Source organism: Carlito syrichta, unplaced genomic scaffold, assembly GCF_000164805.1.
Source record: "Carlito syrichta isolate Samal-C Ts95f unplaced genomic scaffold, Tarsius_syrichta-2.0.1 Scaffold307184, whole genome shotgun sequence".
In the NCBI taxonomy this organism is placed as follows: domain Eukaryota; kingdom Metazoa; phylum Chordata; class Mammalia; order Primates; family Tarsiidae; genus Carlito; species Carlito syrichta.
Genome location: NW_007251280.1, coordinates 274,014 through 300,387, shown reverse-complemented (window position 1 = coordinate 300,387; position 26,374 = coordinate 274,014). Strand labels below are relative to the sequence as shown.

Below are 26,374 nucleotides of genomic sequence, written 5' to 3'. Positions count from 1 at the left end.
CAGGCGGGTCTCGAACCCACGGGCTCAGGCAATCCACTCACCTCAGCCTCCCAAAGGCGCGGGATTACAGGCTGAGCCACCGAGCCCGGCTGACCACAGGATTCTAGTGTGAGAAAAGTTATTCTGGTTAAAGAGGGAGATGAGGGTAGAAATTAAAACGTGAACAGAAGTTTAGGGAGCTAAGAGCTGCCACCCAGCATAACCTTTCAGGGACACTATGTAAACCAAAAATAAAATTTTAAGCCCCCCAACCAACTGAATAGATACCCTGAGGGCCCTGAAGAAAAAGAATGGTTGGACAGCCCTCATTATACCCACTGTCTTATGTAGATTTAGGCACAACTGGCTAGCATTAACATCAAAACAGAGATCAAAAGACTGAGAAAATAGACTTAGTGGCAATAAGATACCAATTTCCAACCTGACTTTTGTATATGACAGATAGCAGACCTTAAAAAAAAAATTTTTTTTAGCACAAAATACATTTCTTTGAGATATGATGAAGTGACCCTGCAAAACTTTCTCAGGTAAATTCACATCTACAGTGAACACCTTTTAAAATATATAACAACTATTCTCTCTGAAACAGGCTACTTAGAGGCTTCACCTACATAACAAGAAACTTGACTTTCACAATTCCTCTTGTCTTAACTCAAGTATTTATTTTACTAACCTCAAGTTCTTTAGACAGAGCTCAACTCTTTCTACCAATTGCTAAAAATCTAAGAATCCACTGATGCTCTGTAAGCTCCCCAGCTTGGAGATACCATGCTTTTCCATGTCCAACCAAGGTAAACCTCACGTGTATTGATTTCTGTTTTGCCTATAACTTCTGTCCCCCTAAAAATGTATACAACCAGGCGGTAATTCAACCATTTGGGGCATATGTTCTCCAGATCTCTTCGGAGGTGCCACAGACCTATGTCAGTCATATTTGGCTCAGATGAAACCTCTTTAAGTAATTTATAGAGTTTGGTTCTTTCTTCAAAAACTATTTTGTTTCACCTGCCTCTTTTGTCACCCCATTTTTTTTTTTCAGTCAACCACAGGGGTTGACTTGTCTTCTCTGTAGCTACTGTCTCTGCATCCAGTTTAAGCAACCCACATGTTTAGCTTGCTGAAGAGTTAATACAATTATGGCTTTTCCTCTATCCTCCTATTCATGAAGCAAGCAAAGCCCTTAAAAGATTCACTGATTTATTCAACAAATATTTTAAAGATTCATTGATATTTATTCAACAAATGCCAATTGCTTTTCCATGAGAAGCTGTGCCAAGCATTAGGAATACACTGGTGATTAAGACAATTGTATATGGTTGTTTTAAGAGAGTGACGTGTGTCTTATTCAATCACAACCTCTATCCCCTCCTCTCTTCCTTCTCATTCTTTCCTTCTTCACTCAAACCCAGAAGAAAAAGAATCAAACAAGGAACACCATTGTCCCAGGCATATTTACTTACATCATATAATTTACAAAAACCCAATCATAAGGCAGTGTTATCCACATTTAACAGACTACAGTCTCAGAAATGTAAATATCTTGCACAATCTCCAAAACGGCATAGCCAGAAAAAAATAAAAAATAAATTTAAAAAGTTGAGCTTTTAGTCAAGTCCAACTTTTAAAGTATGGGGTTCTTTCATATGCTGCTTCTTAGGTGCCCAAAAAAAGGAAAAAATAACAACAAAAAAGCCATTTATTGAAGGATTAAAAAAAGTCTTCTGTCATATAAAATGTATGCAAAAAACTACTGACAAATTTCCTAAGAACAGCCTGACCATTGGCCATCCAGAAAATTTGGTGGAACAGAGAGGGAAATTGTTGTCAGACTCTGACAAGACCTGGGAGGAGTTGATGAGGCATAAAAGAGTAGGATGACATGTCTGTAGACATTGGAAATTCTGAGTCTCTTGAACATTAGAAACTTAATTGAGGGACTAGGGAAGTTTTGCTTTGTCCCCCTGTCCTTCCTCACCTCCCTTTCCCTGAAGGGTTTTGCCCTATAATGGCCAGGGTGATGGGAAATACAGGCAGGTTTCTGGCAATATGCATGATGTCAAGTAAGGTATTAAAGTTATTAAAGTATTGAAAAATAGCGCATAACTATCTTTGTAAGCTACTGTTCTATTACACTTGCACTTGTTAAACATCTGCCTCATGGTAAGCTATAACTTTCTGCGTAGTTGCATCCATTGTTCTAGAATTCTGCTTCTCAAACTTAACATGCAAATGAACCACCTGGGGAGCCTGTTAAAATGCAAATTATGGTACATTAGATCTAAAATTAGACCCAAGATTTTGCATTTCTAACAAGCTTCTGCATGACACTGACTGATGCTGCTGGTACCATATTGCACATTACATGAATAATAGAACCTTTTGTGTCCTTAGACCTGTTTTTTTACATTATTCGATTGAGCCATTTGAAATTGCCTTTAATGAGTGTCAAGAATGGTAAAATATCAGTGAATGCATATGGTGCAACCAAATTAACAATTTACTATCAATACTCAGTACTTTGCTCTGTAGACTTAAACAGGACATTAAGTGTAAAAACATATTCCCAGCTGCCATAAATATTTATTATGTGTGATTTTTAAAAATATTATAGGGAGTATTAACAGAAAAGTAAAAAAACTAAGAATGAAGGTAAGTGTGTTGATCATTTTCTATCAGGTTTGTGATTCTATAATCTGCAATGATGTTGCTCATAACAGATTTACCTTCTGGCATCTAAATCACAGAACGGCAGAAATGCAACCCCAAAATACCTGAACACAAACTACACAAAGAACTTTATGTTGGTCTGGGCTTTATGAAATGAAAGCCAAAATGATGTTTTTCCAAATCGAATTACCTTAATTACAGAATATCTGTCCATTTCTGTAGCAGGTTTGTTTGGTTTGGTTTGGTTATTTTGGCATGCCAGCTTCTAAATGTTCACGTGCTGTGTTCACTTGTTTTTAGTTTGCATTCCAAACATAGGGCAGGTCACACTTATAAGACAGTAACACACATCACAATAATGACTATTTATGCAGGTGTACTGTGTAGGCAGGGAAGTTGTATATTCCATATTACTCAATTGATCATCCAAACAATAGGATCAAGAAACAGGTTACTGGAAAAATCTTGCCAGGTTTTCACTGTATACATATGAGTAAGATTCATGAGCCTTCTAAAACTTGGTTTGGGAAGAAGCAAAGAGGAAACATTTTCCCTTACTGAGGTGATCAGGGCCTTAGCATTACTAGAAATTCTTCTGAAGTCTGACAAGCCAAAGGATGATCCAAGAAAATATCATAGTTATGATTCATTGATTTTTATCATTAAGCATTCAATAAACATTTTAAGCACCTAATATATGCCAGGATTTTGCTAAATTCTGGAAATATAAAAGTAAGCAAAACAAAGTCCTAGGCATTCATGGGGAAGAGTAAGACACAACATAATATACTCAGTATACCCAACAGAACTACAGAATTGTGTAGTTATTTCAGCAACTCTTTCTTTTTAAAAGCATGCTCCAGAAAAATCTCTGTTATCAAGATTCAGTTACCTCAAACTTAAAAACTTAAAACATCTGTATGTGGACAAATTCTACCAAAAAAAAAGAAAAAATTCTTTTGAGATATATATATCAAAGAATACACACACACACACACACACACACACACACACACACACACACATATACATTTTGTGAATTAAGATTGGATTTATGTGGATAGTGGAGGAAGGTAACCAGCTTATGGATCATTCTTTCTTGTTACAGAAAAGCATCTTCAGTAAATTCTCAATTAAATTAGAATCAAGTGATTAGCTTCCATGGTTACAAGGCCTTGAACATCAAAGCGTAATCAAGTCACAGAGGGAGATATTAAACTAACAGGTCATAGTTGAGTCAACTAATTAAAAAACGAGTCAGAGTACAAGGAAACTTCAGAAGGATAGTTATATCCTGGAAGAACAGTTCTGAAGTGCCCTGGAGACCTTTCTAATAATACGGCAACTAGCAATTCATCTAGCAGTGAGGTACTTGATAACCAGAGTCAACCTCTTTATAATTAACCTTCTCAACATATCCTGTCCTCTTTAATCACTTACAATATATCCTGAGATAAGATTTTAAATAACAGAAATGGGCACTTATTCAACACTATATCACTATAAACATTTTTCTATCGTACTAGTACAGAATAGGCTGCTTCTTTATTACCCTGTTTGTGTCATTGATTTACTGGGATGTCAGGATTTCAGTAAACTGGAGTTACTTTAAAGCAAAGCGATTGCCCTGTGACTTCAAACAACTCAAAACATTTGGGTTCTAGCTATCCAGTGGCCTTCTCCTGTCTAATAGTTTATTACTGATTATTAATGAAGATGAAACGAGCGAGCTATTCCCAGAAGGAGGCATCGCTACATCAAAGATAGAAAAAGAATACTCCTTGACTCGTGAGGATTACGTATGAGAAAAAGCAGGCAAAGAGTTCCTTGTACTGGCAATGCAAATGAATTGTAGTAATGAATGAACAAGCCTGCGGCAAATCCAAACAGGAAAGTACGTGAGAAAATATTTAGGGTAAATCACATGATGCCAGGACAGCTCATACTTACTGTATCTCACATAATGAACAATTAGTCCAATGCACACCGCCAGGACAATCAGAGATATAAAGGTGATGAGGCCAATCACCCAGGGCTCCAAACAAACTCTTTTCCTAGTCCTCACCACAGCTGGCCTAAGGAAGAAAGTAAATAATTGATTATATTAGAGCACACACCAGATCCACTCCTTAGGCAAAACAGATATTTCTGGGGAATAAAGGACATTCAGTGAGACCGTAGGGTACTGTCTGGGTTTAGAAGACCCCCTGGTCCCAAGCTGTTGAGGCCAAACCTGGCATGGTCTGCCTGATCTTAGGTAAATAATTTGACTTATCGGTGCCTCAGTTTCTTAATACATAAAAGGAAGATGATAACAATAGTAACTATTTCATGGAATTATTATGAAGATTAAATGAAGTACTGTGTGTAAAGTGCCTACAACAGTGCCCGGCATGTAGAAAGTACAATTAAATGTTAGCTACCACGTGTTGAGTCTGACATGAAGTTTGGCACTCTAGGAGTTCCAGAAATGTTTCACGTCTGTTTCTAACACTCTAGAATATTAAACGCCTTTGAAATGTGTTACAGCTTGAACCATACCAGGTTCCAGATAGAGATTCTAATTCCATTCTTCTTGTTTTCTGATGTATTTCCAAACTAAACTTTGAAGATACACGTAATAGATAACAACTAAAAAACCCCTCCTAAAGAACCAGAGTTTTTGAGCTAATATTTACCTCTAAGCTTCAGTGATACTAGAGGAAATCCTTTCTGCAGGAGATTCCCTCAACATCTTTTACTTGTTCTGCTTCCAAAAACATATATTGCTAAAAACTGTTGGTTTTTGTTTTATTGGTAAAGTTGCTGTTCCCTTAGAATGAAACAGCTGGTAAGCAAACTCGAAAGGCAGAAAAAATAAAATAGTAAGTCACAGCTGACTAAGGAGTTTGAACATGATACAGTTATTTTAAATTTCTTGAGGTATTTACCAAGCTGATAGAATCAGTGACATACACAGTACTTTTATCCACAGCACTACCTGTCTAGAACTTGAGAACTTAGGAAAAATGTGGTTTTCTCTTGGAGGAACACCAGGTGTTGAATCAGAATAAAAAATATTCTAAGTCCAGCCCTTACCTTACCAGTTCTGTGACTTGGAAAAATCATTTAAACTCTGAACTAAATTTTTCCATTTATCAATAAGCAACAGTATACCCACTCTGTCTAAACCACTGTGGGACCCAGAATGAGATCATGAATGTGTAAATTTCTTGCAAACTGCATAGCACTTGACAATAAATAATTTTTTGCTTCTAAAAATCAAGGGCACTCTGTTTCCTGATGGGATAGCACAAGGAAGGTATGATGTCATCATATTAGTCCCTGCCATGTCATCATTTCATCTTGGCTCTGACTGTACACAGAATAGGAAACATTATCACAGAAGTCAATAGTGTCATCATCACTACATGACTCTGCCCCTGCTGAAAGCAATGAGATGTAGTGGGAGGCTCCAGGGACGCTGTTGGTCTCCTCCCTTGTTCCTGTGATTTTCCCATGGGACTGTAGCCAGGGAAACTGCATTTTCCTCTCCTTAACACTTCCTATTTCCAGTTCTCCCTTGAGTGCAATTCCAAACACCTGTTCCTAGAATGACAATTACTGCAATATAAAAAGATAACCTCCTCCATGAAGAGGTTATTTTTTACGTGCAATTGTGCCTAAGAAGCCCCCCAAAACTGTCTCCTGTTCCTTCATCCCTAAATGCTTGTTATTCATCTGTTGCAGAAGAAAGATGTGCATAGCAGACGTAAGCAAAACCTCGGTGGGGATACAGGGAGGGAAGGGTTTCTCATTAATGTCAAAATATGCCAGATAAAGAAAAATGTATTTGTGCTTTAGGAAACATGATAAAATTATTGAAAGTATATGATTGCCATGTAGAATTGTGAAATATTAGACATGTTCTAATTGTACTACAGTAACTTTTAATCAGGACAGAAAAATAAACAAGGCAGTCATTAAATTGATGTAGTAGATGGTACGTATTAACACGAGAAACGTCTATGATACATTTTAATGAAAAGAGGTTGCAGAATAATATGCAGTCTATGTATGTTCCAATTTTTATAAATAACGAAACTATGTATGTGTGTGAATAATCCAATATGTAGGAGACACACCAAATTGTTAACAGTAGGAAGTGAAAAACTTTCATTTTAAAGAGAAATTTTAATTTTAATTCATGTTGTTTCTGTTTTATGGTGGATTTTTTAACATCAAACATGGTTTTTAGGTTAAATGAGAGAGAGGGGAGTTTTTAAAAATAAAATTAACTAAGGAAGATTCTGTAAGTCTTTTCAGAATTTACAGCACCACTGGTTTCATGGTATCACTGTGACTTTTTCATGACCTTCACCTTCCACAACTATTTTAGCAACATGTTGTCCTTAGTGACTTAAAAAGAGACAAAAGGGATATCACGGGACAAGAAAAAACAACCCAGTCAAAAACACTTAGAATAAACAATTAAAAGAGTATATTTCTGAGCCCTGCCACCAACTTATTTATAGTCTTGTACCAGCAGATTTAATTATTTCTCTTATTTTCTCCATATAAAAAACAAGGATAATAATTCCAGACCCCTCCTAACCTAATGAGATATATAGAGATGAAAATGATAACGTGTTTTAGTACTTTGAACTCCTAAGTGGAAAAGTCATTGTACAAATAACAGGGATGATTATTATTATCATCATTACTTTAATTATCAATAATAATGGTAATGAACACATACCCAAGACATTGGTCATTTGAATCAGTACCTCTTCCATTCCCAGTATGTATAGCATTGCTTTGTAAACTAATTTACTATATTTCTTTTTTGTTTGTTTCACTTTTATTGTGGTACAATTAACCCTGCTTTTAATTACTTTTTTCCTTCTCAGCAAGTGATTTAATACTGATGCTCCAAATTAGATGTGGTAGGAAGTGCACTCAAAAAAAAAAAGTGCGCTCAACAGATGAATAACAAGCATTCATCGTACCGCTCAAAAAAATTAATAAAATAAAGGAATAAATTCATTGTACATATCCACAGACACTTGTGTAACTAACCTCCTCCTGAACATAAACACTTGTCTAATCATTATTTCCACCCGTTGAAACTTATTTAAACTTCGTGTAAAATCACTTTCAGACAAACTGGTTGAACTCTAATAGCTTCAGTGATTTTCAATTGCTTTCTTTCTACAAATCTTTTTTTTTTGCAATTTGTAGCTGTGTGTAATTAGTGGCAAGTCAAGTGAATATAGCAGTTAAAATATGCATATGTTTTTATTAGCCTCGATTGCCAGAATACAAACAAGATGTCCGGAGTTGCATCAGCATGATCAATTCTTAATGTGTCATTTTTAGAATAGTGCTAAAAAAAAAAAGAAAAGCAGCAATAATGACAGAAAGGCAAGAAGAATAAAGGTACTAATGCAAATAAACCTCATGGCAAGCACTGGAAAATAGTAAGCGAAGACTCACAGTGCATCACAGGAAAGTTTACCAGAATAAGCCCCTGTGCAACAGCCCGTGTTTCAGCAGCACAGTACAGTTGAACGATTCCAATAAACATGTCCACAACATCTATAAAGTTGGTGGTTCCAAAGTATTATTACCAGCTACTTAAGCCAGAGCTCAGCAAATATTTCTGTAAAGTTTCAGATAATGACCTCTTTAGGGTTTCCAGAGTATAGGTACTCTGTGGCAACTGCTCAACTCTGCCTTTGTAGAACAAAAGCAGCTATAGACAATACATAAGCAAATGAACTTGGCTGTGTTCCAAGAAAACATTATTTCTGTTCCCTGACATTTGAGTTCCTTGTCATTTTCACCTGTCATTTGTTTTTTTTAATTTGTTTTTAACCTTTTAAAATATGAAAATAATTTCTTAGCTCAAGCACCATACAAAAACACGTGGACCATATTTGATTCTGGAGCCAGTGTTTATTAATGCTGACTTAAGAATAGCCTACAAGTTAATGATAATTGTGTTAGGAAGCTACAGTTATCTTTTTATTTTCTAGTTTCACCCTCATGGCAAATCTAATGTGACCTATCTCCAATCTGACAATTCTCCATAAAATTTGCCCTATAGCTTGATAAGACATTTCTCTGTTGTCTCTCTAGTCTCTAAATTATTCTCCATTTCAGTAAGCTATCTTTCTAGAAGTGATATAGGCTATGATTTAGACTACTTAAAACCTATGTCTGCTCCCCTTAGCCTAACATTCCTTCTCTTCCCCACAAACTCTTTGCCTCTGTTCCTGCTGCCTTCTATGTAGAGTAATTTAGAGTCTATTCTTTGCTTGCATCAGATAAGCTAGTGTGTATTTAAGAGCCAATTCAAAACTCCCCTGTACTCTAGTCAGGTCTATTCACTCCTCAGTATTATGTTAAATTATGCATTTTCAGCTCCTTTGGGACAGGGTCTGAGTCTTATTTCTCCCTATAGTCTCTGAGAACATGCTCAAGAAATATTTACAGAAGTGAATTGAAATTGACTAAATCAAATTGAACTGACCATTTGTCAATATCACAATATGGGTCAATCTCTCTCAATGCACTTGGGACCCATGTTAGTCAAAGAAAAGAACTCGAAATATAACACACAAGGAAAGGCAGGTCAGGCATTGTAAATAAGACTTGTTATTTAAGTCAATTCTGATTTCAATAAGACACTTTGTGCAAAAATCTTTGTGGTTAATATTTCTATTTAACCTGTATTTGTAACACATGATTACCCAACTGTGTATTCTATCTGTTGTAAAAGTTCTATTATAGTACAGAAAGTGACAAGTGCAAATAAGAAGACATTAATTTCAAGAGACACATTATTTGGGGTTATTAAATGTCTACAGGTTACAATATTAAAACAAAAGCATATTTGTACTCGTGTATCTGTCATTATCTTAGCTCATAGGATTGTGCCTGCTTGTCTTATTCACACAAATACTTTAGATGCATTTTACTTTGTGGAAAGTTCATACCAGCAAGCATTGGTGAGACCTTTGATCTTTCTCATACTTTCTAGGACAAGACTTTTAAAATATTCAAGGTAGAAATAAAATAGAATTTTGTATGTGTGTGCACAGATCATATGCTTTCATTGCAGTCTTTTTAAAAAAGAAGAAGAAATACAAGGAAATTATTTCTTATAAAATTACAAATAGCATATCTCTGTCCTGTCCACTGACAGACAAAATACATCTATAAGGTACCTAATAGCATTAGTCAGGCCCTTGGAGTGAATTACAATGTGTGCATTCTCTACAATAACAATTGCGAAAAGTTCTCATAGAGAAGATACAATTATAACAAAGTGGTAGTCTAATTATCAAACAACTATTTCCATTTTCTTTTTTACAACACCAAGACAAATGATGGAAAATGCATTCTTTTTCTTACAAATGTTTTTATTTATATCCTACCTTGTACCAAACTAGCTTAAAGATGCTTATAAAGACTTATGTACTTATATAGTATATGTTTATATGGTATTAAATTTAATTTAGGAATGCAGAAAGCAAAGCATAAGTGAAAACGTAAATTGGGAATAGTAGTAAAACTAGGCATAGTAATTCCCATCTAGAGCTTATTTTAAGTCAGGATGCAAAATTGGTAACTTTCAACTCAAAAAAAACCCTAAGCATCAACAAAAAAAAAAACAAGCAAATCTTGTTCAGGAACACTTTCTAAGACACTCATACAGAGCATTGTTCAACAGCAATATTATTCTTTTAGATTGTCACTAAAATACACTGTGTAATATAAGACTGTGTGTGGCTCATTGCCTATAATTCCAGCAATTTGGGAGGTTGAGTCAGGAGGATTGCCTGAGTCCAGAGTTTGAGACTAGCCTAGGCAACATAACGAGATCCTGTCCCTACCAAAAAAAAAAAAAAAAAAGTCAGGCACAGTGCTGTGCACCTGTAGTCCTAGCTACTCAGGAGGCTGAGGCAGGAGGATTACCTGAGCCCAGGAGGTTAAGGCTGGGGTGAGCCACTCTCCAGTCTGGGCAACAAAGTGAGACTCCAACTCAAATAAACAAACAACAACAAAAAGATGTGCTGTATTAAATTATATTCTCTACAATATTCTTAGTATAGAAACAAGAATTTGTTTTATAATACTCTTAGTACGTTCTTCAATACTGGCAAGTGACATCAATCACCATTCAGTAAAAGTATTTTGTTGTAGGGACTGGGGGCAAAAGGACTATGCGAAATCATTCAGATATCAAGAACTATGATACTTTTTAAAAAACATCTTATGACACTTCCCTAATTATTGAAATAGTTATAGAACAGCAGTCCCCAGCCTTTTTTGGCATCAGGGACCAATTTCGTGGAAGACAATTTTTCCATGGTTGGGGAAGGGGGAGCGTTTTTGGGGTGATTGAAGCACATAACATTGACTGTACATTTTATTTCTATTGTTATTACATTGTAGTATATAAAGAAATAACTATACAACTCGCCATAAAAAAAGAGATGCAGATGGAAGTGGATAGACATGCACAGACTAAAATGAGTGTCAGATTCTGACCTAAAGCCTGCCACCAGATGCAGTCATACGATTGAAGTACATCAACTCTCTTGCCACTCACTGATAGGATTTTGATATAAGTCTGCAAGCTATCGATTTACTATGGTCTCTGTGCAGTCAGACTCACTGCAAATGTTAATCAGTATTTGCAGCCTTTCCTCAGAACTAGCATCGTCACCTCAGCTCCACCACAGACATCATCAGACATTCAGTTATATACAGGAGCGCTCAACCTAGATCCTTCACGTTCATGGTTCACAATAGCATTCATGCTCCTGTGAGAATCTAATGCCTCTGATGATCTGACAGAAAGCAGAGTTCAGGCGTTAATGCCAGCAACGGGGAGCAACTGTAAATACAAATGAAGCTTGGCTGCCTTGCCCACTGCTTATCTCCTGCTATGTGACCCAGTTCCTAAGAGACCTCAGACTGATACTGGTTGGGAACCCCTACTATAGAAGGTATTTTTCTGTGATAGATCACTAAAGAAACAAAGAGCAGAGTACCATATGTTCTCACTCATAAGCGGACCTTGAACAATTATCATAACACAATAAGAAAGGGATTGACAGTAGTTGGAAACTGCCAGGGGAGGTGGGTGGGGGATTGACAGTTGAGGGAAACTGCTAGGGGAGGGAGGGGCACACCTCATCAACAAGGGTACCTGCATAATCAACATTTGTATACCTAACCCTGAATTGTACCCCACATCTTTAAAATTTAAAAAGAAGACATTTTTTAAATTAAGGTTAAAGTTTATTGAAATGGTAGGCATAAAGTTAGACTTTTAAAAGTATAACATTACTTAGTAGAGCAGTAACATCTTAGTAAATATTGTGAGTGACAAAAAATACCACCACTTATTAACTGTTAACTTGAGCAAAACACAGAGTTTAACAATTTCAATATTTAACCAACCATAAAACTCAAGTGATTTTATCTTTCCTCCCACCTTCTTTAAAAGGAGGTTGTGAAGACTGCATATGATGTCATCAGATTTTGTTAGATAAGATATAAATATTAGTGACAACTCAACAGTAAAAAATGTCTTGGATTCTCATTGTATCATTATCAAGGTCTTTATTAAGTTTCCAACCACATATGGTGCATCACAGCTTACAACAAATTGATATTTAAGTTGACACTTTGGCTGATCTCTAGAAATTTACAATTACAGATAGTGTGCCAAAAATTTAAAGAGATTATTAAGTAATTAGGTTTAGGTTTATAGGCTTATAAATTAATCTATTGTAAGTTTTAATTCCTCTAATATATTTGCTTACTTCTCCTCCAACTGTTTTCAGTTTGACATAATAAATTGGCATAATCTGAGTCAGCAACTTTAAAAGCAGGAATATCTCACAGAAAAATTAACAACGAATACCATTGCAGCTAGGCATTGTGTATAGGAATTGTATACACTTAAAAGTGTGGAAGAAAAATAATAATTAACAAGAAATGTGCTGATGTCATGGCAGGTGTATCAGAAGAAAGATAGTTGAGAAACCAGAGCCAGAGACACTGCTAATATAGAGGGCACCAAAAAAAACTGCATACATATTTTAAGGAGAAAAAAACTGTATTAAGATTATAAATGAATATAAGTCATGTTTGACTTCCACAATTACAAGAGGGTGCTCAAAGTGATTATCATCAGCATCCAGACACTTCAGCTTATGGAGAACTATAAGTAATACATAGTTAATAGCTCATAAAATGTGTATACATTTTTTGGCACTCCTGGGTATAGCTTTAGACTTTCAGAAACTTTTTTGTAATATTAGCTGTCTTCCTACCAAATTTTCCTTTTGACTTTAATTGCCTCCTAGAAGAGCTTACATGGTACAATGGAAGTAGCTCTGACCTGAAAGGCCAGTGACCTATGTCTTAGACTTAGTTCAAACATATGAAAAATCTGAGACACACTCTGAGACAAATCTGAAACATATGAGAAATCTAGAAATTTCTGTGTATAACAAAATACTATCTGAGTCAACTTAGCCATAGAAGGCAATTGGTAAAATGTATGGAACCTATTAATATTTATATGATTCTTCCAAAAAGAAAACTGAGCTTTCTTGATTAATGAATTTCCTGCTGTAATCACTGACCTGTAATATATGTGTAATTTATAAATTATTATTTATAAATAATATATTCATAACATTACACATTTATTATAATTTATATATTCATCTATAATTAGTTATATAATTTTGGATTTATAATTATATAGATTTATTTATAATTAATATATGTAAGCTTTAATTTGTGGATAGAACACAAGATTTGTGAAATTTATCATTATATATCACCTTAACTTAATCATATTCTAATTTATTGGCACTCAATAATAACATAGTGGCAATAAGCTAAGATTCGTATTAGAATAAGGTAGAATTTTCTGTGCAAATTAATACCACAAAAATTATAAGAAAAGTATGATTTTATCCAAAAGAACCAAACATTTTTAGTTACCAATGTCCATGGATTTAATTCATATCTATATGCTGATGGCTACCCAATCTATAGCTGTAGCTCAGCTCGCTTGCCTAAATTTCACACCCATGCCTACTGTTCATCACAACGAGATGTACCTATTATCATTCAAACTTAATATGTCTATACTAAAAACCCCTAGGTGTCTATCCCAAATATATATAATTATATATAATTTTTTATAATAAGGACTTTGGCATTTGGTTAGGCACACAACCACCTGGAAAATAGAATAGTGTCTCTTATTCATAAAAGTCACCATATATATAAGTTCTGACCAACAGAGTCTATATTTCAGTGGCTAGAGTTCAAATGTGCATTTTATGGCTAAAATATGTAGTGCGAGTTGAAGATCAAAACACCACGATGGACCATGATTGGGAGGCACATGTTCATTTTGGTAGGACAGCACAATACTAGCCCTTCCCTGGCTGGAGATATCTCCAGATTTGTTTTACATTAAATGGAACAAAATTCCATCTCACATAATCCATTTTTGCTCTAGATTTCTTGTCACTCATAACTAAATGTGATACTATTGTAATATGCAAAACAAATTTGTTGCAATCAAGTTGAACTGTCATTTTTATGTAATTATCTCTGGGAAAAGAGGACATAAAAAATCTACTTACCAATTTTCTTGCAAATTCTGTATATAAGAAGGATGGAAACTATTTTTACTTAATCTTCTGTAGCAGCATAATTTGAGATACAAATAATAAATCTAATACAATCATATCAGAAAACCAAGGTTCCAGTCAAGAATCTCTGTGGCTTAAGCTCCATGACCTTAAGCATATGGTTTTCATTTTCTTGTTTTGTGGATAAAGACCTGGGCTTTGACATCAGCTTGTGTTTAGCCCTGACTGCCTCTTACTAGCTAGGTGGCTCTAAGTTACTCACCCTAAGTCTGCATTTCCCCACTTACAAATGGAGATAATGACAGGGCTTAACTCACTGAGTTCTTCTAAAAGTTAAATGAAATAACAGTTACAGAGCAATTGGCATCATGCCAGGGGCCCAGTAAATACTAAACAAATGTTGGCTATTGCCATTATCTCCTCCTTCATAGCGAGGAATTAATTTTAAAGTCGGTTGAATAAGTACCTCACTTATGTCTGAAGGGATAAGAGAAGGGAGACAGAGGAAGTTTCCAGCCTCAGTCCAGTTCATATATCAGGGGTTTGTATTAGGCCTTCAGTACAAAAAGGGATTCAGCTAGTAAAGGAGATATAGAGCCGGGCACAGTGGCTCATACCTGTAATCCCAGTACTTTGGGAGGCAGAGACAAGAGGATTGCCTGAGCCCAGAGTTCAAGACCAGCCTGGGCAACTGAGTGAGACCTCGGCTCTACAACACATCAAAAAATTAGCCGAGCGTGATGGCGCATGCCTGTAGCTCCGGCTACTTGGAAGGCTGAGACAGAAGGATCGCCTTAGCTCAGCAGTTCGCGGCTATAGTGAGCGTGCCACTGCACTCCAGCCTAGGCAACAGAGTAAGACACTGACTCAAAAAAAAAAAAAAAGAAAATACAGAAAAGCACTCGTCATCAGATCCCTCTACCTCTAAGAATGTATGAATCAGGCAGCTGTCAATTGTCACCCATGAAGTACACAGTTCAGTGCAAGGATTTAGAATTCTATTTTGTAAAGGCCAAATCTAGCTGTGCTGTTGAACCTAATAATTTTTTAATTTATGCCCAAGGGCTTAACAATGACTCAAATGTACTGTGTAATTTGTTATTTGAAAGATTGGTTTGAAGCATTTTAGATGAATTTGTTTATTATCTTTGGCATTTTCTTGATTAGGAAAGTTGAGACACTAAGATTAAGCTAATTATTTGAAGGCCAAGAAACAATAGCTCTGTTTCACCAAGGAAGCACTTGTGTATCCAAAGAGCACAGCCTGGTGGCAAGAATAGGGAGGACTAGAAAGCACAAGCCTGAAAAACGAAAAAAAAAAGAAAGAGTAACTTGCCCGAGGTCAGAACCAGAAAGTGACCCCAACCCAGGGGCAGAACCTCAGAGTTTCTAGACCCAGGGAGCCTGTTTATAAGCAGCATCTTGAGATCTACCATTGTGCTCATAAGATCAGACACTGGTGGCTCCTTGAGACTCCAGGAAATTCTTCTTTAGTAAAGCGAGTGACTCATATTGCGATTTTCAGTGCAGTAGCAATGCTCCAGTGCTACGAAGTCTACTAGAAATATAATTTTAACCATATATGTAATATAGAATGTTTCAGTTGCCATATTGAAAAGTAAAAGTAGAGCCGGGCTCGGGCTCAGTCTGTAATCCCGCGCCTTTGGGAGGCTGAGGTGAGTGGATTGCCTGAGCCCGCGGGTTCGAGACCCGCCTGGGCAGCGAGACCTCATCTCTATAATAAATCAAAAAATAATTCCGGTTACTTGGAAGACTGAGGCGGAAGGATTGCGCAGCAGGTAGAGGCTGCGGTGGCTGGCAGCGGCCACTGCACTCCAGTCTGGGTGACAGAGTGAGACTCCAACTCAAAAAAAAAAAAAAAGAAAAAGAAAAGTAAAAGTAAGCTGGTAGAATTTGCTTTCATACTATATTTTGTTTAACAGAGTTTATCCTATACTTTATTATTTGAGTATGTTATCAATATTTAAAAAGTATTTAGAAAATAAAAAAAGAAAGCCCAGGACTGAAGTTAGAACAAGTCTATCAAACTTCAGCTCTATCAGTCACTTACACAGAAATTTTTGGAAGTCTCTGTCTTCCTAATTTTTGATTTTTCCATCTGTAAAGTCATGATAATACTAAAAATATTTGCCTCATGGGTTGTTTATAAGTACTAAAGAAGAAAACATATGTTGAAATTGTATATATAGCATATGTATATATACAAATATATATCCAAGAATATTTTTATTTCTACTATATGTGGCTCTAAATTTTACTAAAAGTGGCTTGACTAGCTTTTAATGTGAAATAACTAATTTTTAAAAAGCCATATACTTTTATGTGAGTTCATATGGTAACAGTAATAACAATAACAATTTGGGGTCATGTAGTCACCTGTGTTAATGTAACTCTTCTTCTTGACTGTATTGGACTCACTATACAGGTGAACTCGGAAGACAGATTCTATCTTTAGTACTGACTGCCTCACCCATTCCTATGACCACAAGTAAATTACCTAATCTTTGAGCATTTTATTATCTAACTTCATAGAATGTATGCAGAAATGCTTTCTGTCTAGTGGCCTCAGAGATTTATGTAAAAGATTTGTTGAATATAACATTGTTCCTTGATTTATATCTTTTAGCAGGATAATACAATTAAATCACAATAAAATAGTAGAAGAAGCACCTAGGCAGACAAATAAGACATTGTAAGAATGGCATAGCATTGTGATTAAGAGCAGTATAGCCTTTGAAGCCAGGTATACCTGGGTTCATTACCAGTTTTGCCACATATTACCTTTTTTGGGCAGATAATGTTACCTGCCTGAGCCTCAGTATTCTCATCTGTAAAATGGGTATCTTACTATAACCATAGGTTGTTACAAAGATTCAGTGCACGAGATGTTTTAAGACAGTGCTTGGCACCTAGTACATGTGAAACAAAAGATAGCAATTATTATTTTATACCGCACTGACTCACAGTTCAACTTTAAACAAAGTGCTAAATCTTCCTGTGTCTGATTTTGCAACTTTAAAAAAAGAGATATCATCATTCATCTTCAGATGAAAGATTGCAAGATAGAATTTAAATATGCTAGTATCATACTTCGGATTCCCCTAAGATTAGTCCGATCATCTTAGAATTGTTACTCTAAAAAATCTCAGAAATTGCCCAACAATGCGAGCCATGTATGTACCTGGAAGAAGAAGGTTGGGCTTGCAGGTTCTGGCATGACTTGGTGTCTCTGCAGCCCATTTTTCTTTCTCAACCTCTTAAAACCTGCCCATTCTCTAATCCAGTCATTTCAAACCTATTAAATCATACTTGAATGTGAGGGTACGCTTCACAATTCCCAGCCCCTGTTTCTCAAAAGAGCAGATCCAAAGGAGTGTGTTTAAAGAATGTTTAGGGCAGTTCCTCTAAACTCCAGCCCCAACAGAGTCATGAAACTGTTCAGAACACCCGTTTTACCACTTGCCATCTCAGAAGACCTGCTTCACAACTGTTCAACCCATCCCACTCTCAAGAACTAAAGTCACCAGGCATGCTTATAAATCTCAGTGCTAATACTGAATCACATGAGGGTGCTATTTTTCTTAAGGTTTCTAGTTATTCCCTCTTTATGTTGAAGTAACGACATATTTTTAAAGGAAAGCAAACAACAATGGTAATAACAGGCAGTTACAGTTACTACAGATCAATGGAATAGTTCCATAAAATGCTACACTAAGATGAACTTGATTTTCACAATATAGTAAATGTAATGATTTTTAGAAAGCAGAGGTGATGTAATTGAAATATTATACTCTCAGTCACTGATTACCTTTGAGATAGTGTGGAAAAGTTAGATCGTTACTTATCTTGTATAAATACAAAGACCCAGTTTTAAAGAAATTAAATAAGGCCAGCCAGTGAATTTTTTTCGATGTTTTTAAAACCTATAAATACAAACAAAGCTATACTTTATCCTTCCTCCCTCAGCAGAAATACGTGTGATTTCATATTAATCTTTATATTGTCTGATTTTTGCCCATACACTCACACTTTCTCCATGTGTGTATATGTGTGTGCTTGTTTTCTATTTCTCTGTTAGAGTGCAAATTTTCCAAAAATTCTACTTTTAGCTACCCACAATGGGTAAAAGGGAGAAGAATATAGACTTAAAGCCTAAAAGACCAGGGTCAGATCTAAATCCAACAGTTACTAAAGGCCTGGACTATCTAAGCCATAGTTACTTTATCCTGTAAAAGGAATAAAAACAACAACCACCTCTCAAAGTATTACCAAATTCAGTGAAATAGCATTTTACAAAATACACAATATATAATACGTACATAACAGATAGCTTTCCTCCACACAGGACTTGGTGCACAATGAGAACTCACTAAAAGTTGTTATATGGATCGGGGCTGATCTTACTTTAAGAAATGTGAGAGCCAGGCTCGGTGGCTCAGCCTGTAATCCTGTGCTTTGGGAGGCCGAGATGAGTGGATTGCCTGAGCCCGCGGGTTCGAGACCCCCCTGGGCAACTTGGCGAGACCTCATCTCTATCATAAATCAAAAATTAGCCGGGCGTGGTAGCACGCGCCTGTAATTCCGGCTACTTGGAAGGCTGAAGCGGAAGGGTCGCCTGGAGCCCAGCAGGTGGAGGCTGCGTGGCCGGGAGCGGCCACTGCACTCCAGTCTGGGCGACAGAGTGAGACTCCAACTCAAAAAAAAAAAAAAAAGTGTGGGCATGTGTTAAACACTTGTTGCACTATCATATCGCAACTCTGAGCCTAAACTTCAGTAAAGTGTCCTGTCAGTATCACTATTGACTAATGCCAAGGGGTAGCATTGCTAGATTAGTTATCACCAAGGTTTTTTTGTAAACATATGAATTTTTAAGATCCAAAATAAGATCATTCTTCCTACTTAACACAAACTGTCCCAAAGTGTCTGTAGCTTCCCTTCAGTTTTCCATACCTTCCGAAATTATCCTCTTCTCCTTAACCATCACTATATTGCATAAATGAGTACTCATCTTCCTTGAAGGGAAAGGTGACTAGAGAGAGAGCACCTCCCATTAGGATTTAATTATACCAATTTAAACATAACAAAGGGCTACCTCTTTTAACAACTAACTTATTTCATTTATGCTTTTATTTCTTTCAGCCTTAGAAGTTCCTTTCATTTTTGTCTTCACGCTGCCCATGCTTCTCAAACTTTAGAGCAAATAAAACTTACATTGTACACATCTTAAAAATATGATTCCTACACTCCATCTGAATTTCAATTGAATTCAACTGAATTCTAATGAATTCATTAGCATTTCCGGGATGAGAGCTGGACTTCTCTATTTTTTATAAGCACTTATTGACTCTAAAGCAGGCATCTTTGGGCCACACTATGAGAGATAGTCCTTACTCAAGAAAAAAATTAAAGTTTGTTTTGTTTCATTTGGATATTGCTCATTTCACCTTAATCTATCGAAATGTGTGCAGCTGTTAATGCCTATAATTTCAGTCTTCTTATCTTTCATTCTTGTCAGTAGTTGCTGACAAATATATTTAACAAATATTCCAAAACTTCTTTCCTATAAACTTATTTCGGATCAAGTTTTCTTTAATCCTCTGCTGTGTGTATATATGTGTTCATAAAATGTATGTGTTGATATCATCATGCTTAAGGAGTAGTATAAAATAAAAATTTGGAAAAAATGGCAGCATAAGAACAATAACGTTTCCCTTGTCCAATTTTTGTTTTACCTTCAAATTCTAAAAAAAAGAAAAAAGAAGTGATTCCCGTGCAGGTAAAGTGGGAGAGGAGGCTCAGAAATTTGGTAGAGGAAGAAGCATGCTATTTAACGAAACTCCTCACCAGTTCCTTATATGTTTTCCCAGTTACAAACCAATATGCTTGGAAGAAATTATCTATTCATGCTCCAGTATTTCAGTTATACCTCATTCTTGAGAGGATTCTTGTTGGCATACTTAAACTAGCAAATATTTATAATAAATTTAATATTTTTTCCACTCTAACCCATTTTCTTAACATTTCATCTCATCTAGACCCACTTAAACATAGATATGCTTAATTCTTCATACAATCTTCAGATCAAGAGATGTTTTCATTTATTCATTCTTTTCCTGTTTCCGTTTTTTTTTCCTTGAAATTTAATTCACATTTACTCTGAAGTAGGACTTTTAAAATAGGTCCATCTTTTGCTTCAAATTGGAGGCTACACTCAGAAAAATTCACTCTAATATTCTCATATTATAGCTTTTCTACACATTTATAATCAAATTCTGACTTTCTCAGATATAGCGTAGACAAGTGTTGGAATCTATGTAGTATGTTGTTTTGTGGAAGCTTTCTTGAAGCACCATTTTCTACAGTAATATTCTTAAAGATAACAAGTGAAAAAGAGTATGATACAAAACCATCATGGATTATATTTAAAAAGAAAAAATATTTGCAAAAGTCAGTAGGCCTTGAGAAGTCTGATTCAGTTTGTAATATCTATAGCTCTTAATTGCTTCATTGAGAAGTTTAAACTTCTCATGCATATGTAGTACTTTCTTTCCATCAGTGACAGAGCCTGTTTTTTCCATATTACACCAAGACCACAGATTCCATTGGAAGTTTAATATCGTGCAAACTGTTTTCTTCTCAAAAGAGAAATTAATCAAAAATGGTATGGCAATATATCAATCAGAGAAAATAAATTTTAATCTGAAAATAAAATTACTTTTAGTCCAAACTGGCTCACTGAAAGCCTTGATTATTTTCTAACTTTGAAAGAAAAAAAAACTCAAAATGATTATGAATTATCTATCAAAGAAGTTGACTGTGTCCGGGCACATTGTTGAATTTATTATTAAAATCCAACCATAATATTTTACTCATACTGTCTTTAATTTTTTCTCATACTTTCAAAACATCTACAGTTTAAAAAAATTTTATTTTAAAGATGTGGGGCACAATTCAGGATTAGGTATACAAATGTTCATTATGCAGTTACCCTTGTTGATGAGATGTGTTCCCCCATAACATCTACAATTTTTAAAATCTTAAACTACTTATACAAATAAACATAATTTTGGTCTGCATGATTTCAGATTTATTTTTTTATCATGTATACCTTCTGAAATAAAAGTATTTTTAGTAGATAAATAAAGCCTATTTTTTTCTAGAAACAAGCAAATGAACAAACTAAAAGACAGTTGTCAAATGCCATGTACCTTTTGTAGAACACTTCTAAAAGCATACAGAAAAATGCTGTGGGATAAAGTATAAGAGGACAGAAAACACTTATATAGAAAGGTTAGAAGCCTATATATCTTGACACGATTTTATATAAAATCTCAAAATATTTTTCTGTATTAAAATAATAATCAATTGAAGATCCACACTTTCCTTATTGTAGTTTATGCTGTTTTAAACTACAAGTTACCATAAGACAGAAAAGGGAACTCACCGATACATTGCTGACCAGCAAAGAAGAGATCTGTGAAGACTGAAGTCTACGATCAGGTGTGTGCATCCAGCTCTATCAGTGACTTTGAGGGCTGAATTGAGGTGAAGACAGAAGTCACCGATGATCTAAACAGAACCAGTCTAACGAGTCTTGGCTAGTGGTGGGGACTGTTTGTGTGACTCGTAGGACAAAGACAAATTTTACAGGGAGCAAGAGAAAAATATTGTATAAGTACTTTCTAGGAGTGGGAACTGAAAAGCTATTTTCTTAAGATAATTGTTTTAAAAGTATTAGCATAAGCCAGATTTTGTTTAAGTCAGATGTATAAATCTTAGAAGGAAATTTTAAACCATTTTTGCTCAGCCTCCTCATGTTTCCAGTGAAGAAACTGAAGTTTAATTAAGTTAAGGACTTGATCAAAAATCACATCGTTAACAGCCAAATCAGGACTAACACCCATGTTTTTTTAGCTAATCTGACATGCTTCTCATTCTATTCAGGATATAATGAAAGATTTTCTTAGTTATTAACTAAAGTTAGCTGTTGACAATGCATTCGAGATTAGAAAAGCATTAATATAATTCCTCCAGAAAAATCAAGGCGTTTACAAATATCACTCCCCAACTGAGACAGTTTTACTATTATTATTACTATACTGGAGACAGGCATATTAGCTGTCACTGAGTCACTTCTATTTTATTTCTGGGAAGGAAATAATATTTTTTTAAATGTGTGTTCACACATTATGCAAATATCTGTGTGTTTGTGTCAGGTATAATTTTTAAATTACCTTCTCTAATCCCTACAAACCAGATTAAGTGCTTCTCCTCTGTGCTTTCATGGTATCATAACACTTACTTCATTGTACTAGAATTTTGCTTAATTGTATCTCAACTCCACTAGGCTTTATATTCTTAACAGACAAGAACTCTATCCCTAGCATATATGGGCTTTCAAAAATAAGCAAGGAAAAGGGAAAAAAAGAGAAGTGTGTGTGTGTGTGTGTGTGTGTGTGTGTGTGTGCAGTCCTAAAAAAAAAATATAAAGGAAACAAATACTGTTTAATTCCACTACATATGCATTTAGCCAGTGGCTCACCTGAACAAATGCAGAAGCTGGGATTTGAGGTAAAGTATGGGGATTAGGCTGCCAAGACTTGGAATTACTTTCTAGCAGTAACCCAAGAATCTTCTATATTGGAGCATACTGTACAAGGAAGTAGAGACATATGCCCTTTTTATTCCGCTCAACAAATCACTTAACACTGAAGAATAGCATGCATATTTATTTACTTAGAGTTATTTAATATGTAGTACAGGGTTTCTGTATACTCATGTAAAAAGTACAATTTAGCCAGAAATAAAGAGGCAACAATACCATAGTAAAAGCTTCTGACTTATGAGTTTAAGTTGTTCTTCTGATACAGTCTTTAAAAAGTAAAAATATCTGTCACTGAAATGTTAATATGGCTTAATGATATTCTGTTCTGGTTTATACTCACATTCTATGAAAATATTGGTTATACTCTGACTTTCAAAGAAAAGCAAATTATTCCTCATTGTAACTTTGTACCAAGACTTGCCAGACTCACTTGAACAAAATCTCAGACTTTTTTTTCTTTCGTAAAATCCAGATTTAAAATCCAAATAAATTACTTACATGACCCAGCCCCATGGTCCTGTATATTTAACTTTACATATAACCTAAAAATATAGATGAAGAAAATAACAGGGCTCTCATGAAATTTTTTTTAATTTTATAGACTACAAGTTATAGAAAACCAGAGATGGAGATGGAGCATATATAAACAAAGATTAAATGGATGTTAACCTAAAGATATTGAAAGATAATCATAAGTATGTCTGTCCTTACATTAGCGGCTTTTGTACAGGCTACTCAATAGAAATTACAATGTATGTCATCAAATCTCATGATATACCTTATATTTGGTAGAAATTTAAAGAATAACAGAAAAACAAGAAGAAATGAAACATTAGACTTAAATTATTCACTGATAATTTTGTCTTTTAAGTTTATAAAACCAAAAGTTTGTCTTTCATTCAACTCTTTATATTTTCACTGTTTTTCAAAAATCATAAATGTTATTCTGCAATCCTTTTATTCTAAACTATGGTGTGCTGAAAATGTTTTCAAGAGTTATCCTTCTCTCTGTGAGCAGAGTCAGGAAAAAAATATTTGTGGGCTTGAGTCTCTTGGAAACCAATAGTAGATATGTTGCACTGCACAACAAACAAAATAACAACTTGACCACAGGCATTTTTATCAGCCAACAAATTACACCATAGTCCTTTCTAACCTTAGCCTTGTTTTATAGCAATGAAGCAACTATGACAAGCTACTGAAGTATAGTGCCAATGTGAATGGTCATGGATGATTTTTATTCATTTTTGAACATCCCCTAACTTGTACCAAGTTATTTTATGCCTGATAATACATGAATGCCTATGTATAATAATGAGATTAACTGATGGCCCTCAGAGTTATACTTAAGTTATGTCTCTGTATTGCTAAAACAATCCTTTTATTGGTCAGTTTATTGGGAGTTACATTACAGACTAGCCAATGTTAGTGAAAGAACTGTTTTCTCTATTCCTCTAAAAGAAGTTCAGCAACCGCTTTAAGTATTCATGATGCTGGGATAATTTTTGTGGACATTGATGTGAGGATCTGCTAGGTTTTACAATACATAATGGTACATACCATAAAAACCAGAGTTAAAGTTTTTAGAATTAACAAACAACAATAATGCTATGACAAACCTCATATTGTTCAATGTATAGGGATATACAATACAGACTGATTAATGTTGTAAACTAACAAATGAAGATAACATTTTTAGACCATTCCAATTCTCAAACAGTTTTTGCAATTAGTCTGTGAAAAACACTTCTAAGATTAATCAATTTCATGTTTTGGGATCAACTTTCAGTCTTCTGAACAGACTTTTATTGAGACATAAACAAAACTTATTTATCTATATTTCATTTATTTACAGACACTCCCCCAATATACAATACATTGATAAAATCAAGATCAAATTCAAGAAAAAAGTAGAAATGAAAACATGTTCTACATATTGTTTAAGACATTTGCTCTGATAGAGCTGTAAATTTGGTTTTGACTTACTGGCGGCAAGGATAACAAGGGAAACTAAGAAAGTTATACAATTCTTATTATCAAAAAGAAACATGCCAAGAGATGATTTTTCCTGCCACTAAGTTAGTGAAGAAATTTCTCATATGGGGATCACACTAAGCAGTGCATTAAATAAAATTAACAATATTTTTACCAAAAAAGAAGAGAAATTTCTGTAACTATGTCTTATGATAAATTCAAAGAATCTTGAGAATATTACTCTGAAGCTGAAGTTAGTGACAGATTTTTTTTTTTTTTTTTTTTTTTTTGAGTTGGAGTCTCACTCCGTCACCCAGACTGGAGTGCAGTAGCATGCTCCCGGCCACCGCCGCCTGGACCTGCTGGGCTCCGACGATCCTTCCGCCTCAGCCTTCCAAGTAGCTGGAAATACAGGCACGCGCTACCACGCCCGGCTGGTTTTTTATTTATTGTACAGACTAGATCTCGCCAAGTTGCCCGGGTGGGTCTGGAACCAACAGGCTCAGGCAATCCTCTCACCTCGGCCTCCCAAAGTGCTGGGATTACAGACTGAGCCACCGAGCCCGGCCTTAGTGACAGATTTTTTAAAAAGATATATTTATGTGGTCATTATGCATATTTTCACTGGTCTATCCTGATAAAAGGTAGAATTTAAAGTACCTAGACTAGGGTACAGTGTTCCTTAGATTAACTTTCTTAAGTATTACTTCTCTCAGAAGAACTTTGTAGAATAATTTCTAACAATGACTTGGAGAGTTTGTAATACACATTGCAAATTGAGGGAAGATCAATATTTTATCAAATTCAAGAACCGGATGAAATCTTACATTTAAATAAAATATCCCATGAAATTACAATTCTAAAAACTAAATGTGTCGTCCTCCTAAAAAAAAAAAAGAAAGAAAGAAAAAGAAAAGAAATTACAATTCTAGATTAGTGCATGTCAACTCCTTAGTAGATTTGGTGTGGTTTGTTTCATTGTTTGGCTACTTGTGTAATATAACTCAACAAGAGTATAAACACTGAAATAGTTGTCTGAGTTTTGATTTCAATCAAGTCTTTCTTTTTTTAATTTTTTCATAAAATCCAGCTCATGCAGGATCAATCAAGGCTTCCAACCATGATGTGTCAAATCTCATTCTCATATTCCTTAATGAAGACATAACACACTTTATAACTCTCTACTAGTTTTAGTTATTATTTGTAGCCTGGCTCGGTGGCTCAGCCTGTAATCCCGCACCTTTGGGAGGCTGAGGTGAGTGGATTGCCTGAACCTGCGGGTTCAAGACCCGCCTGGACAACTTGGCGAGACCTCCTCTGTACAATAAATCAAAAAATCAGCTGGGCGTGATAGCACACGCCTGTAATTCCGGCTACTCGGCTGGCTGAGGTGGAAGGATCGCCGGAGCCCAGCAGGTCGAGGCTGCAG

The 26,374-nt window shown here is 35.3% G+C and overlaps 1 protein-coding gene across 1 annotated transcript in view; it reads right to left on the bottom strand.

Annotated features, from left to right (window-relative positions):
- The window catches only part of TMPRSS11E (transmembrane protease, serine 11E), a 47,245-nt gene extending 25,369 nt beyond the window's left edge, over positions 1-21,876 (bottom strand). Inside the window, exons 1-2 of the mRNA XM_008064048.1 lie at positions 21,811-21,876; positions 4,618-4,742 (exon numbers count right to left, since the gene is read on the bottom strand). Coding sequence (XP_008062239.1) covers positions 4,618-4,742; positions 21,811-21,818 — 133 coding nt within the window. The 5' untranslated portion in view covers positions 21,819-21,876. The remainder of the gene's footprint in view (positions 1-4,617; positions 4,743-21,810) is intronic.
- Between the last annotated feature and the right edge of the window lie 4,498 nt (positions 21,877-26,374).